This window comes from Phaethon lepturus, unplaced genomic scaffold (genome assembly GCF_000687285.1).
Source record: "Phaethon lepturus isolate BGI_N335 unplaced genomic scaffold, ASM68728v1 scaffold20661, whole genome shotgun sequence".
NCBI lineage: Eukaryota > Metazoa > Chordata > Aves > Phaethontiformes > Phaethontidae > Phaethon > Phaethon lepturus.
The window spans coordinates 8,428-25,191 of NW_010518687.1; the positions used below are offsets into that span (position 1 = coordinate 8,428).

Consider the following 16,764-nt stretch of genomic DNA (forward strand, 5'->3'; position numbering starts at 1 on the left):
GCTGAGTGTGTACTGCGCAGGGCATTTTATCTCACTTGGAGTATTTCAAGGCATAGTTAAGGCCACACCCCACCCACACAACTTTTTATTTTATATTAACATGAAACTATCCTTAAAAAGAAAGTGTCTGCTCAGATATTTTTTATGGTTTTAGTACTTAAAAAATAATTTTAAAACGGCAATATCTAGGACAAAATCACATCATTAATATCAAACATCATATAGCTTTTAAGAATAAAAAGGTTTGAAAACACATCTTTTCATGTTGTAAATTGTTGGGGTCGTTCAGATCAAACTTTCTGAAGTAGCTCATTTTTCAGCTGAGACCAGACACAAAAAGTCTCAACACAAGAGAAATGTTTTTCTAGTTGTAGACAGTTATGACCATCTGAAAATAACTTACTATTCCCATGCTCACATTTTAAAACTCAGTTTTCTGAGGTATCTCTAAATACCCAACTTTATCATACTTATGTATGCACTGGCTTGAAATTGGGTAACATGAGTTGGGTGTGCATGAAATTAGAACGCTTCATAAGAAGTGGCTTACCTTCTAAAGACCATATATAATAGATATATTCTCCAGAGTGATTTAGATAGATAGATATCTCATAAGCACATCTGAAGCCTGAACTTCCAGACCTTCCAGACCTTCTGTTCTAACATACTCCTCATGGACTGAAGCCGGCTGACAAGGCTGAAGACAAAGTTTGCAATGAAAGTGCAGACTGCGTCAAGATCCCCTGCTCCATACCTAAGATTTCACAATTAAGCCACATTAGAAAAGAACTAATTTGCTTCAGGCTGGAGATTAAGTAACATTTCTAGTACATGAAAGTACAGTATTAAGTATCTGTTGGATGAGGGTAAATGTCCTCATTAAAACAAAAACCATTATGCAATGAGCTACCACATGGAGGCTCATCTGGCTCAACTTTACCTGTTTGCTTTTAGCATAAGTTTTACAAATCCCCCCATCTTCTGGTTCTGGTAAAAAGAGCGTCCTGCATAATTCTTCATGGGTGTGGAATTATTTAACTTCCCTCCTTGCCCTAAAAATAAGAGGAGAATGAAAATAAGCATCCAACAGTTTGCTTAGGAGGAGTTTTAATAAATCCCATTAAAAGAAAATTTCCTGTTTACAAGGTTCTGAAACAGCTAGTCCAAGCTTACAATAGCAACACAACCAATTAAGCACATGCAAACTATATCAAGAATATGTGAAAGACAATCAGTGTCTGCGTTGCATCGCCCTGCCGTACAACGCACTTGCACGGTGTCTGCGCCTGCGAGACAGGCTTCGTTTGGATGGAGCAGCCGCTCTGTTGTCACCAGCTGCAAGCCTATTCATCCAAGTCATTGATGTGCCTTGACCTTCATAAAGAGCCTAAATAAAATGAACAAAATTCTTTCCACAAACAAAATAGTGAAAGCAGAGCCTTTTTCTAGCCTAGTTTGCAGTGAAAAGTGGCAAATTTGTGGACCTAGTGCTAGAGTCCTATCAAGAAGACAGCTTTTCAGAAAGCTCAGTCCTAATGAGAGCTGGCAGAGGGATGACAATTCCAGTTCCTGAGAACTCATGACATTTTGACATTTTTTTTTTTTTTACTCCACATTGGATCCACAGCCAAACCTTGAGAATATTTTTGCTAAATGGAACTATATCAAAATGTCCATTTTCAGCTTGGAAAATGTCAGGTTTTCAGTCCAAGTTTCTTTCTTGTCAAAAATGACTAAAGCACCCTGGACCTCAGATTCTTCCTGTCCAAAGCTTCACGGCTGGTTTGTTTTTTTAATCTACCTGTGAAGAGTTTCAGATTCAACCAGGCAATACGTCATGGAAGAAAATACATTTAATTAGTAATACACTAAGCAGTTCTACATCAAATGACAGAAGGGAAGATCCCTTCCTCTACAGTCCTCTTAGATTACTGGAAGAAGGCCATTTCAGTCCGAATTTAATTCCTTGGTTTACCTGGACATCCCTGCATTAATTGCCTGTGTGCGTAGTATTGAATTTGTCTTCATTGTCACGAGTTTGCTTCAGTCTGAAAGATAAATAAAATATACAAACACTTGGAGCAGAAAAGTGATTGATCTATAAAGACTAGAAATGGAAAGAAAGACCTCTAGCACTGGGAAGTGAAGTCAGAAATAGGTTTATGCTTCACGGAATAACTGCTGTGTCCTTTGAGTCTTTAAAAGGGACCCTTGAGGACATTATATGTTAACCCTTAGTGCCATGAAATGAGGATGTCCCGCAGGTTTTCCATTGCTGTCTGCTAATTGTTTACTCCCATGACTGAAAAACTAACGAAATAAAAATCTTCTCATTTAGATTCAAAGTCGAAGGAAAAAGATACTTGATGTGTATGCTAACGTATGCGACGTTGCAGAAGGTGAGCGTACAAAACTTGCACCTATACTAACAGCACAAAATTAGGTCACAAGTGTTTGCTGTAAAATAAGAAAGGCCTCTGCCTTCCTATGGAAAAGAGACAGTCCCAATCCAGAAAAGACACTCTGTAGGCAGGTTGGTACTCACTTGCCAGGATGCACCATGGTCCCCTGACCCCAGAGCGTGTCCAGGCTGGGCTTGGGCTGGAGCACGCCACGGCTTCTCTCCATGGAGAGCAGGAGGGCAGCGTTGGGTCGTGTTGGGACATGCACACAGGCCAAGTTGTGCAGAAGCACTCTCGTATTCCCCATCTAGAGGAAACCTGTTCGATTTATTTGTTTAGCCCCTTGGATAGCGGATAGAAATTAGTTCCAAATACGGAAGTGTGATTTGTGGAGGGTCAGGACTGTATTTCAGTCAGACACAAGCCTTGGCCTACTCTGCTTCTCTAAATACTGTCCCATTTCTCACGACAAAAAGTGGGGTTTCCAAGTAGAGTCAGTGTTTTAAGTGTTTCAACCCTCTTGACCACTTGACTAGCTGGACTGCTTTGGCAGAAGAGACATGAATTAAATTCCCTGCAGAAGAGAAGACGTGACTGCGGTGACTCACCACACGCACACGCTTTGTGTGCATGTGTGTGCCTGTGCTTTTGAGTTTTCTGTGGTTCAGGGAGCTCTATCTCCCACCAAATTACCGCTGTCGAGTACAATGCAGGAAAACTAGACTGGTTTTGGAAAAATGCTGTAGCTGATTCTCTCCTGTATCCTCTGACCACGAATACATAGAAAAAATGTCCAGGAAAAAATAGCTTTTTCCCCCCAGGATGAATGTTAAATCCTCTCTAGAGATTCAGCGATAGTAATGACAACCGAGCACTTGCAGGGACTTTTAGCTTGCAAGCATCTGGCACCATTGCTTCACCTCACTCCTCACATTCCTACAAGGGCAACTTTCAATTACAGAGATGTCACAGCAGCCGCTGGTGACAGACTCAGGGAAGGGTCAGAGCTGTCTCTCGAGCTCAAACACCATGCCTGACGTGCAGAGGTGTATTAATGGCGCTGCTCACTACGGATACAGTTGCAATATACTTTTACTAACAGCTAGTAAATTGTTGAAGGAAGGGGCAGGGCCATGGGAAGTCATACAACCCATCTAATACTTCTTTCCCAGAAATATTTTACCCTAATTATTGAACCCTACTGTCACTAGGAAGAATTAATTTGGTAATAATACAGTTATAACTTTGGAGCTAGATATGGACTATCAAAGATTTTAGGTGTACTTTTTGCTAACAGTATATACTATAGTACTTTAATAAGTGTCTTGAGTAGTCAAGACCCGTGCGCAGAGCCATCTGACAATAACCACCTCATGTTGCAGGTCTGAGCCCTACGGAGCTGCCGTTTGATTGCCTGGAGAAGACCAGCCGAATGCTCAGCTCAACCTACAACACAGAAAAAGCCATCGTGAAAACGTGGCGTCACCTTGCCGAGAGCTTTGGACTGAAGAGAGATGAGATCGGTGGCATGACGGATGGCATGCAACTATTTGATCGCATCAGCACAGCAGGTTACAGCATCCCAGAACTGCTAACCAAACTGGTGCAAATCGAGCGGTTGGATGCTGTTGAATCCTTGTGTGCGGATATTCTGGAGTGGGCACAAGCGATGCCCGCTCCTGAGCCAGCAGGGACATCCTGACATGCCTGCCTGGGACCTGCGCTTCCACATCGCCTGCAAGAACCGTGATTCCAGCAAGCACCATGCCAAAGACTTTGGACAAAAGACTGTTGATGTTTCTTCTACGTCCTTGCTCCTGATAACCAACGGAAAGCTATTCTCTGTGACTTCTAAAAAAAGTGAAGTTACACATCTACCAAAACGAGAGCAGAAATCTCCCAAGAAATTTGGTGTGAAACATGTCATTAAACAAAACGATTGTGTTAAACAGTTACTGGTAATAAGTGGACACACAAACATCCATTTTGCAGTCTGTGTACGAATCTGTGTGCAGATAACCCTGCTGATACCCTTCCTGCCTGGCCTTCAAGAAAGCCATTGAATTGCTCTCTGAAAATATTCCTGTCTGTTAGGCCTTCGTTTAATGGTTTAATAGTTACAGTCAAAAGCAGTAACACAGCTGCAGTATCAATTAATACACGAGGCACATACATTTCTATCGGCTCTAACACATGTAACATGTAACCAGTTTCATCTTCTGTACTTACTATGGGTTTCTTGAATCTAGACATATGTGCATAGGTGTGTATATACAGCCCTCAGATTAACTAACTATACCATATGAAAAAAGTCAATATAATTTACAGATTGAAGTGCTTCAAAATGCTGTACATAATGCACATAAATGCACTCTTACTCCATACTGAGATTTCAGAAATTGTGAATTCAAACTGCTGACTTGCTGAGGACAAGCTGACAGTCGAAGTTGGCAGTCTCTTCTTGTAAGTTGAGAGCAACAAGTTCTTCTCTTCTTTGCTGTTACAATATAAGAAGCAACGAAAACAGCTTGTCCACTACCGAGAAAAATGTATTTTTCCAATAGTGACATCTATATATCAAATATATTCCAAGCAGAGGAATTTCAGACACAATGATGCATATTTGACACTAAGAGCAAAAAGAGTAGATTTCTTGAGAGACACTTGAAATACAGAGGAAAAGGTGTTTTTTAAATGCTATACTCTTGTAAATGCAGACCATGAGCACAGAATCCACAGGCGAAAAACAACTCCTCTGGAAGGTAAAGCATTATTGTGAGTTTGTGTACAACAAAAATCGACTTTATTTTTTTTCTTTTTAACTAATCTCTGATTTTCATGGTTAAAAGTCCTCTAAAACTTGTTCAGACCACAAATCAGTAGCTGTTTCCAAACCTATTCACTTAATTTATAGCTAAAATGAGTGATGACAGACTTCAACAAGTGCAACCACTAAATTAAGAGATGTGTCAGCTACAAAGCAATACTTTCTGAATTTAAAAATGCACGACTGAACAAAATGCTATAAAAAATATTAACTATTACCCTGAAGTTAACAACCAGTATTCCATCACTTAGTAACTAGATCTTATCTATGATAGGATCATAATTGTGTGGAACATTTAGTATCACCCTTTAACATCTATATTTAGTGTCTTTTCAGCACTTGATTTGTATAGCAGAGGAAGTACATACTGCACCACAAAACCTATCCCTCTCATTAATCGTCTTCCACCATTTCTTTCATAAGACCCTCTTCATTAATTTGCATATGCCAAATTTGATGAGAATTTTGACTTTTCTCTTAACGAAGCAGCAAGCTGCATTTATTTGAACATTTAACTATGTAACTGACGTTTAATTTAGGGGTGAAATTCTTGCTGTCCTGAAGTCAGTGACAAATTCATACAGATTTCAACGGGCTTCCATGAGATTTCTAGATCTGCTGACAACTTAGCAACCTTCAACAAGATTTCCAAGACCCTGCATTTGCAGTTTAGTACTATTGCTACTAGAACAAAAAAGGGAAAGACAAAAAAAGAAAATGAGAAGGCTCCATTTTTCTTGTGCCAATGTGTAACTACAGTGTTATTCAGTCGACTGCCTCCTATATTTCATGTGTCATTTAATAGTACACACCATTTATTTGTTTAAAAGAAGATACAAGAATCCTCTTTTTTAGGTTTATTGGGCCATGAAAAGTTAGGGTCTTGAAATCGATGGTGCCAATGTGAACACAGACTATTTAACATTATTTTATTTAGTATACAGTATTTTTATTGTTACACAAAAGATGTACAGGAATGAAAAAAATTCCCGTAGATCTTGCCAAAGCTTACTTTCTAATAATTTTGTTTAATGCTGTATATATAACTTATTATATTGTAAAGTATGAACATAAAATATGCTAATAAAAGAAAGAGGTCAAACAGTTGCATTAGCCATTTCTCTGATGAATATATAAAATTTATTTTTATATAAATCTGTAATTAAACGAGTTAGCCAGGGGCTAGCAGGCACATTTCTGTGGTATGGGAGTGTCTAGGTAACATACAGGGAAGAATCTTTGCATTGCCGTAGGATGCTGCTTCTCTGCATCACACTTTGGAAACTTTTGAAGCAGAATCTATTCTTCCTGTGTCAATACAGTTTTGGTTCAATATTTCACCTCGTAGGTACTATAAAAATGCCAGCTCCCAGCAACTCCTTAGAGAAACTGTTTGTAAGTTATTATACATGTACTGAGAGCTGGCACAGACTGTGAGACTGGCGAGTGATCTCACAGTAGCAGTACTACTCTCTCATTAATGTGTTCTCATTTTGCGTTCCTAAATTAGCAGTACTACACCACATCGTTATCGGAGATCTTAGCTGGAAGCTTTCACTGCATGACAGGATAATTATGTTCATCCAGTGCTGGGCTGCACTGGTGAGACTGCCAGCGCAACTGCTAGCTTCTACAAAAAACAGGGTACCAAGGTGCATTTCCCCCAGACCCTGGTGACTAAGCTGAGACTTTTGGAGTATTTCATACAGATCAAACATTTTCTAAATGGAAGAAACACTGTCCTTTAAAAACAGTTTGGAACTTTGTTTATTCAGATTAATTTGTTGGTTTCAGCATGAGGAATATGTTCTTATTCCATCAACGATTAAAGGAGAGAAAGGCTCCAGAAGCTGCAACAAAAGCTTTTGAGATTGCCAGGTGGTTGGGGGGAACTGATGTTCTGAGTTTCACTCCCCTGTCTTTTTACTCCCTGCACTATATATGCAGGAGTTAACATAGCGTGAAGCACACTCCAACAGACGTTGTTGCATCTAGACGCATCGCTGTCTGAAAGTCTTGAGCATTCTCTGCTTTAATGTGCTTATGGACAGCCACCCAAAGGACAAACTTTGGGTTCTTGGGTTTAACTTGACAAAGCACAAACTCAGATCTGCATAAAATACTCATGTTCTTCCATTGCGCAAAATAATGAAACAAAACACAGAAACATAAAAAACAAACCACCTGAGAGCTTCCGTGGGCTGTTGCCTTTGTTTCAATTTTTCCTTCTTTCTTTTTTTCTGATTCTTCATGTGCAGTGCTGCCAGCACACTGGGATGTACCTGTGCAAATACAGCTTTCTGCAGTGAGATTTGTCTAGTGCTAAAGCAGACATCTAAAATAATCAAGATGGGTTGCATCCTTAAACTATAGACTATAGTGTTTCTAGACTATAAAGAGAACCTGGAATGACAAGCTTTGGTGTAAACGCTTATTCTAGAGTTGTCAAAGCTTAGATGAGTTGAATCTTACCAAGTAAGCAATGAGTTTCAGGTATGTGACTCTATTTCAGCTGAAATAGCTGCAGCCAGCAAGTGTAGAATGAAGATGAATGTGAAACTATTATGAATGAGGTTAATTAGTGTTCTGTTTTGGGGAATTATTGGATCAGATGACTGCTTAAGGTGTACTTAAGGTTAATTTCTCTGGCATTGTGTTATAACGTTCTTGGCATTTACAGCAAATTTGGCTCATATAAGGTTAGAGTAAAGTTATGATTGACTTTGCTATCCTAAATATGATAAGGATTTTGCAACAAGTTAAACAGAAGTTTCCAAATTTTCATGTAAGAACGTTTAGATTTTAACATTTAGATTTTAAAAGAAGATTTTAACCTGTTGCAGTGACTTTACCTCAAATGTAAGCACATTTCTTACCACACCGTCTTAATCCAAACTCACTTCAATGATCCAAACTCTGAAGAAAATATGACCACCCTTGCTTAGAAGTGGCTCTTTACCTGTAGTTGATCAACTACAGACAGTCTTCTTCAGAGCAAAATATCAGTCCTGCTTTTGGTGTGGAGAAGCCAACTTATATTTTTGCTTCTAGAAAAGATTTTTTTCTTCAGCTCCTGACAGCACTTCTTTAGTAAACACTCGTTATCTTCGTCTGAGCTTTTTAACCTAATGCTGAAAGACTGGACTGAACAGGGGAAAAAATGGTTACTTACATTAGCATATGCGCTCAGGTACAGTGATTTTAACTTGAATAACCCATAAAATGTCTTTACACAGCTACAGATCCACTTTAATCACCCCTGGAAGTTTGTCGTCTTACTCATCACAACCAATGCCACAGAATCTAGGTGTGTCCTAGCAATGAAAAAAGATAATAAAAAAAATGACAGTTACATTACAATATCGTAATTCCTTTAAAAGGCTGCCTTTTCACAGCAGAGCGGAAAGGCTACTGTTTTGCCTTGCCCTGATTGCCACAAACAGTCTCAGGCTTTTCCTCTGAAAAAGGAAAAATTCACAGAATCACAGAATCACCAAGATTGGAAGGGAACCTCAAGATCATCAAGTCCAACCATTAATCCAGTGCCACTGTGTCCCCTAAACCATGTCCTGAAGCGCCACATCCACACGTTTCTTGAACACTTCCAGAGATGGTGACTCCACCCCCTCCCTGGGCAGCCTGTTCCAATGCCTGACCACTCTCTCAGTGAAGAAATTTTTCCTAATATCCAATCTAAACCTCCCCTGGCGCAACTTGAGGCCATTTCTTCTTGTCCTATCACTAGTTACTTGGGAGAAGAGACCAACACCCACCTCACCACAACCCCCTTTCAGGTAGTTGTAGAGAGCGATAAGGTCTCCCCTCAGCCTCCTCTTCTCCAGACTGAACAACCCCGGGTCCCTCAGCCGCTCCTCGTAAGACTTGTGCTCCAGACCCCTCACCAGCTTCGTTGCCCTTCTCTGGACACGCTCCAGCACCTCAACATCCTTCTTGTAGTGAGGGGCCCAAAACTGAACACGGGATTCGAGGTGCGGCCTCACCAGTGCCGAGTACACGGGCACAATCACTTCCCTGCTCCTGCTGGCCACACTATTCCTGATACAGGCCAGGACGCTGTTGGCCTTCTTGGCCACCTGGGCACACTGCCGGCTCATGTTCAGCCTCATATTGTGCCTGCCTTGGAGCAAAGGAGCATGCCAGCAGCAAGAGGGGACTCGAGAAGGCAAGGTGGGAAAGACCAGGAGGCAAAGTGAGAAAGCAGAGACTCTGCAGATCGGCAGGGAGTGGGAGACCACTGGTAAGGGCAGGGGCAGGACAAGGCCTCCAATAGTTGTGATGGAAATGAGATGAATGTTTATGGGAGTTAGAGGTGACATCTGGAATTTGCTGCAAACAGAAAGTTATTAGAGTTGGAATAAAATTTAAGATGCATGCCCTAAGGAAATGAGCAGCTCAGGAAGAAAAGTATCAACAAGAGCTTTTATTTCTTTTTTGATGTATGGGTTGTTTTTTTTTCTTAAAAGATAATTGTTCTTATTTGTACTCTGATAAAACCCAGCTTTCAAGTTGAAAAGACCCTTTAAGTCCTTGGAAATGCTTACTTAAAATAAAAGACTTAAGAGATTCATAGAAAGCTCTGGTCAATTCAATGTTTTGCCACAAGGACTTTTACAGCCCGTGTCACGGACACTGTAAAAATAGCATTAGGACCTTTTTCTTTTGTTTTATATCAGCAGGCCCTACTAGAGAGAGCACTTAACTGCGTGTCTACAGATAAATCTATTCCCAGCTCTGTCACTAGCCTTTTGGGCGACTTTGTGGAAAGTTCCTCCCGGGCAAGATTAATACTTACTACCTTGCAAGACCTTTCCCACCTAATCCCAGCTTCCTAGCCTGACCAGTATCACCCCAGATTTTCCTTAGAGAAACCTGCTAGACTTTGCAACTCTCTTTAATCTTAGGGTGCTGTCAGGAACTGCCCCCCCGGCCCACATAGTGTTTGCTATCTGATGGCCCTGGTCTGATGACATTAATAAAAAGAAGTGACAGAGGTAAGGTGGGCTGAAAAGGATGGGTCTCTGCTTTGCAGCATAAAGCAACAGCTGACTGCCTCCATATTCTATAATTTGAGGTCATTAACTTTTATTCATGAACAAAAAGATAACACGTGTAAATGCCCAGCAGTATGGGTTGGAGGATGAGCTGAAAAGGCATGCCAGTTCAATTTCTCCCCACTGAACTCAGCGCCTCGTACAGTTTAGAAGTCCTGCTTTGTTAGAAGGAGGGTGTGTTTAAGACATGGGGAAGAACCTTACTGTTGCAGGTGGAAATCGTGACCCAGAGGTAAACCCGTGACTCCTGTATGCAGAAGTCATTCTTCTGCAAGCAACCTCTGTACTCCTCTGTGATAATGAAAAGCAAAGAGAGCTCATGCCCTTATTATGTATTGGATAGGCTTCCTATCCAGTAAATACATTAATACAAACAGGGTAAGAATGCACTGTCTGTATCTAGTCCTAGACACATAATATTGCACATATATTCTATTTCCCCCACACCCAAATAAGCTCTTTTGATTATATATTGTGATACAATTTATAATGCATAGCACCTCTTACCTCAGGCATGATTTTATCACTATCAACCACTCTTCAAGGACAGAAAAATGTTGATTCCTTTTTGCCAGTGTTCTGTGAAACTAGACAGTCTGAATACTTACGGGAGAATGATAAGAAGCCTGTGCATGCTCTGTTGAAGAAGACGTCAGTGATTAGCTGTTATGCAGGTCACACACCGGCATCTCATTTGTCCATCACTTTTTTAAAAAAAAGAAGATAATTCATTTTTTTATAGTTGGTGAGAGAGGCTGTTTTAAAAACAAGCTTGCAACAGGACTCGAGTTAGTATCGCAAGACAGTTCAGGAATACACAATGATTTTCCAATTTAATCCACCACATAGAAGCAAATGAAAAATCAGGAGGAGGTAACACTGAAGTCCAATTAGTAGGGACAACTGCAACAGGAATAAAGCAGAATTAGGTATCTGTTTCTGGAATTTGGCCTTGGTGTACATGGCTACTATGAAAAAAAATAATAGTCACGCTTCAGTGTGGAGGAGGACAAACCAGCAGGACATCAAATTGCTATGTTTTGGAAGGACCATGGAATAGAGAAATTCTGTTTATTTGCATTTCTTCTATAAATAGCTCTTGAATCCACATACTAGAATACTATTTCTTCTGAAGGGCAAAACCCAGTCTGGCAACAGTAGTTATTTCCAACCTTCTTCAAAGGCATACTACTTTTCCAAAAAGATTCCATCTGTGGGTGGAATATTATGCTCCTCTTGGAACTCTTGCACCACATGATACTTTTTTGTTCTGTAAACTGGACAGATTATTTTTATTTCTTTTCTCCATAACTAACTGCACCAAGGATGCCATTTTATGGAGCTCAGGATGACCTTAAAGTAAACTCATTGATAGGAATGTTATCCTGTGCTGAGCTTTCATAGCTACTGTTGTTAGCAGTATCCCAGCCACCAAGTTTACAGCAGTTGCTTGTGCACGTCTACCAGAGCAGTTACTTACCATTAAGTTGCAGTGATCAGAGAGATGTGGTATATTCAGGGAAAGATCTCTGGGGAACAGTCTAAATATCCTTCAGTAGTGGCATAGAGAGAATTGGTTTTGGAAAAAAAAATATATATATCTGGCTTCCTGGATCACTTTTTCTCAGGTAATGCTCCCAGTGTGACTTTAGAGATCAGAATGTCTTACGAGTTACATCTTGTTAAATTTCGATTCAGGACCACTCACTCAGAAAAAGTAGCTACAAGCAAGTAAACAGTAAGTGGTTTTGTTCGAAATTATCACTTCTAGTAGTGATCAGGTAGTCACAAATACACAAGCCACTTGCTTTCAAAATCATGTGAAAGCCAAAAATCTAATAAGCAGGAGTGTTCCTAACGATGGTCAGAAGACGGCATTAACAGCTTTCATCAGCCCAAGCGCATCTATTTTTGACAAGGGAGAGTGGTGGTTGTGGCACCACGCACTACATTTGTCAGTATAACACATAAAGATGCCTTTGCCGGTGACAGGGGGATGTCAAAGGTAGGATCACAACGCTGCACAGCACTATTACCTTTAAATTTTTTTTTTTTTTAATTTTAAGAATATATGAGCATTCTATCATTAAGAGGAGCACAAGGGGTCACTACTTTGCCACCGCAGTTCCTCTAACCATTTGGAAAGTGGAAGATTACCAAATTGTTCCACAGAGCAAATTTTCAGACTTTCTGGACTAAATTTAAATATGTTATCCTAAAGATAAATGCTTTCTATCAGGCCATCAATCTCTGACCTGTATAAGTTTTAGGTAAAAAATTCAGTACATAATTAAAGGATGCAGTGTCACAGCTCTGAATTATGAGCTCTGCTTACAGCTCCTTTTAAATTTGATCTCATAAGTTTAATCTTATATTTTAGACATTGATGCTGACCGTGAATAAAAGTTCTTCAAAAATATGTTGCCTTCAGCATACTTTCAGCTCTCAAGTTAATTTATCTGCTACAAGAAGTTTTTCCCCATAATATATTAAACTCAGCTACATAACATTAGAAAAGATGCAAGGTATTTGTGCCAGTCATGTTGAGGAGAACTGGACGATAACTGTGAAATCCCACTTTGAGACAGACATTTTATCAGCTGGTGAAAGTCACAAATATGAAGAAACAGAGCACAACCATGCAGGCTGGGTAATGTTAACCTACTTTATTCTGACCTGCCAAGCTTCTGCAAATGCACTGTCCCCTGGCCAGGGAACGATCTTTCTTACAGATGTGCCAAATCTAGACTTTGTAGATCGGGTCTGAAATATTGTCTTGCCCATTTATTGATAGGAAGCCTTTGATAAACAGCAAGGTCAATTACAATTCTACAATAGACGGGTTTGTTTAAAAAAACCAAAAAACCAAAAAAACAACAAAACTTAAAGTTTGGTAGCCTTTTCTGGGATGAAAACTATCCTAACATAAGCAGGTACAATATTCTTGTTGACTTTCACAATGAGGACTCTCACAGCTGTTCCAAAACCCAGCAACATAAAATTGTGGGTCAATTCCTTATCTCCCTTTGAAGTGTCAGGTTATGACTACCAGAAACTTTCTTTGCTTCAAGCCAGTGATGGTAGTTAACTGTTTCTGGAGACCTACATGCAAGCAAGACATGGCAGACTGTAGCTAGCTTGAAGCTACATCTTCTGACGGATCAGCTGGCTGCTGCCAGAAAGTGTGAGTCTCTGTCTTTTATGTGCAAGTACTCATAAAGTCTCTCTTTTATTCTCAAATTCTCTCAAAAAAAGGGCTGAAAATTAATATTCTTTTGCCTGCTGCCAAAATCTGGCCAGAGGTGGCTGGCATATTTAAATTAGCATATCCCTTTTCTGGAATACAGACAGCGATCACATAAACCATGTTTCCTCAGGCAACCGGGAACTGCAGGAAATAGCTGGAGTTACAGTTACCTTCTTCAAATGTCTCTTCTTGTAGATAGAATTCTGAGAGAAGGATAAAGTAGTTGAAATTCATACTCATATTACCATACCCAAATGCTGCAAAAGCAGACCCTCCCAGGAAATTCTATATTCCATCTTGAGATGGCAAGACATATAAAAGCGTGACCAACTCAACAGAAATCTATCCTTCTCAAACCAAACCAAATCCACAAAAGACAGCAGGGAATGCGAACGACTTCCTGCTCCCCTTCCCCACAGAGGCTGCCAAGGTCACTCAGGGGAATGATAACAGGATGGGGATGTTTGAGCAAGGCCACAACATGGACTGGTGTGGACAACCGGGGTGGGCTGACCCACAAGACTATGTTCAAGACAGTGCAACAAGCAGGTGTCTACAAAATTTGATATGCCAAATATTTAGAAGCAGAAACATAGAAAGAACTGTGATTTTGGTACAATATTTATCCTAGTACCTACTTCTGCCTGTTAATAACAAAGGAAAGGTAGGTTATCTATGCTTCTAACATACACACCATTATTAGCTAACTTAGTTACTCTAGATCAATTAGAAATTGAAACAGAAGAGAACTAAAATCTCCATTCCAGTTTATTATTTCTGATCATTTTAGTTCCATTTTTAGTAGATTGACATTTTACTTCACTTGAATTCTCTGATCCTGAAATTATACTGTTGTAAGACAATCTTTTCACTTGTATTTATCATCCACATGTCCCATAAAGCCATGTACATTTAAAGATGCATTCCAATGCAAACTGAAAATCTGATGGCAAATAAAATCAGTTCCAAATTCATCATTGTTTTACCTTTCTAGATATTAGGAGCCTTCATAAATATTTCTGCATTAACAGGATTGGTTAGTAATTAGGTTGAGGAAAAAGCATGGCATGGTTTATATTCTTTCAAGATCTTCACTGAAAAGTTTTATGACAATGTACTAAGGAATTATTATAAGTTGTCTGTCAACAATCGGCTTCAAAAAATTTAACTTCTACCATCGCAAGTCTAGCCTCCATAGGACTCTACTAGAGTGTATTTGTGACTTTTTTTTTTCACAGGAATTATTACCCCGAGTCAAAAATCATATGCACATATTGGAACTTTACTATAACTTTTTTATTTATAGAAGTATCTATTCTTCACAAGACACTTCGTAGTCATTGGCATAATTCATTTATTTCTTTATTTCTGATATTATGTTTACTGTAATATGAATATGAAAACAGGAACTTGTATTTTTCTTCATAGCTCAGTTAAAATTTACTTAAGATCAAAATCATTCATCTCATCCTTAGTTCATCAATCAATTTAATTAAATTAATATTTAACTTTTTGCATTCCAACAGAAACATTCTGGATCATAAAAACTTGAAATTAACAGTGATTCATGGTTTCAGACTGTAAACACTACTGCATATAAAACACAAGGGACCAATAGTACACTATACTCTATGCGTCTCTCTTACCGCACTACCTTTGCCATTATTAGATGGACACATTGTGTTAAACTGGTACCACAAGGAAGATTAGTGGATTAACAATGTAGGCTGAAAGCCAAGAGCACAAATCAACACTCCTGTAGATATAGGAAATCTAACAGCTTTCTACAGCTTTTTTTGGTTATTAATTTTGTAGTATTTTTAATGACCAAGCAGACAGAGCAGCACATGAGAACTGGGACCACACTTCCTAATTAAGAGGGTTTTGTCTCCAGTCGAAGGTATATACAAGCTTTTGCACTGCTGGTAAATCTGAGAGAACACTGAAACCACAGCTGAAGAAATACTTATTCCAAGACATAATCCAGTGTCAGCAAAAGCTTTTAGCTATGATTAGTGTTATTTTAAAATTACCTAGAATTGCTTTTCTGCCCAAAGAGTACACACTGCTTGCTCTCCTTTCCAGATATACTTGGTGCCAAATCTGGTTTTGAATCCTTTCATAGGAAAGCTTGTCAGACATCTAAGTCACATTGCTAGAAAAATATTTGCAGTTAGAAGTCAACTTCAAAGACTTCTGGTAAAAAATACAAAAAAAACCCCAAGAAAAAATAAGTATTAAAAGTAAAACTCTCTGAAGTTTTATATTGACTGCCAGTGTTAGTCAAAGACTAACATACAGCAGATCTTTAAATTTTAACTGCAGTTTCAATTTTCCAATTAGAGAGTTTTAATAGTTACAGTACAAATCAAAAATCAGAAATGGAGGACTAAGCTCAATTTTTGAAAAGTATCCTATTTCTTGTGTGTAAGAATTTCTAAACACTGAACTGTGGCAGAGAAAAAAATATATTCATCACACACAGAAAAAAATATGGGTACCAAGAAACCAAATGAGGATGGTATTGCAAATTAATACAAAATACAGCAGAAACAATAAAATATAATAATTCTACATTAGGGATTACTATTTCCAGGCATTTCAAGAAATGTTTTTATTTACATTTTCAGAGATATTACAACCCGAAGTTACACTAGGAATTCATACAAAGCAGGATAAAATATTAAATGTTACATAAATACAGGAAAATGACAACAAAATTTATCATTCAACACACCTAGTTATGTTAAATCAAAAACTGGTTTTAATCATTAAAATTGTAATTATCTCAAAAGATAATTTGATAAGATACCTGTCTGTTACTTATCAACCATAAAATAAATAAATGAATTAAAACTCTCTGAAGAGTCAAAGGTAACTAAGATTTATACCTGTAAGGAAAGGTTGGTATTTCTGATCTGCTTACTCAAGGGATCCAATTCCTTTGATTGCAAAAGTCATGCAGAATAGCAGCATTATTTCACTTCTTTAAAAAGTATTGAAGAAAGCCATTTAACATATTATGCAATTTTTCACTTTCCTGCTTATGAATGAGGGAAATATCAATGAGATTCCACATGATACAGAGTAACTTATACAGTACTGAGGTTCTGCTTAATTTATTTATAGAAAACAGTAAAAAAAAAAATCCAAATGTCAAGTAACATAGGCCGTTGGTATAAATCATACAGACAATAATTAGATCGAAAGATAGTA

General features: G+C 38.7%; 1 protein-coding gene across 1 annotated transcript in view; it reads left to right on the plus strand.

Moving 5' to 3' along the window:
* Positions 1-4,104, plus strand: part of EDAR (ectodysplasin A receptor) — a 9,964-nt gene extending 5,860 nt beyond the window's left edge. The window contains exons 7-8 of the mRNA XM_010296823.1: positions 2,339-2,399; positions 3,785-4,104. Coding sequence (XP_010295125.1) covers positions 2,339-2,399; positions 3,785-4,104 — 381 coding nt within the window. The remainder of the gene's footprint in view (positions 1-2,338; positions 2,400-3,784) is intronic.
* Positions 4,105-16,764: the final 12,660 nt, after the last annotated feature.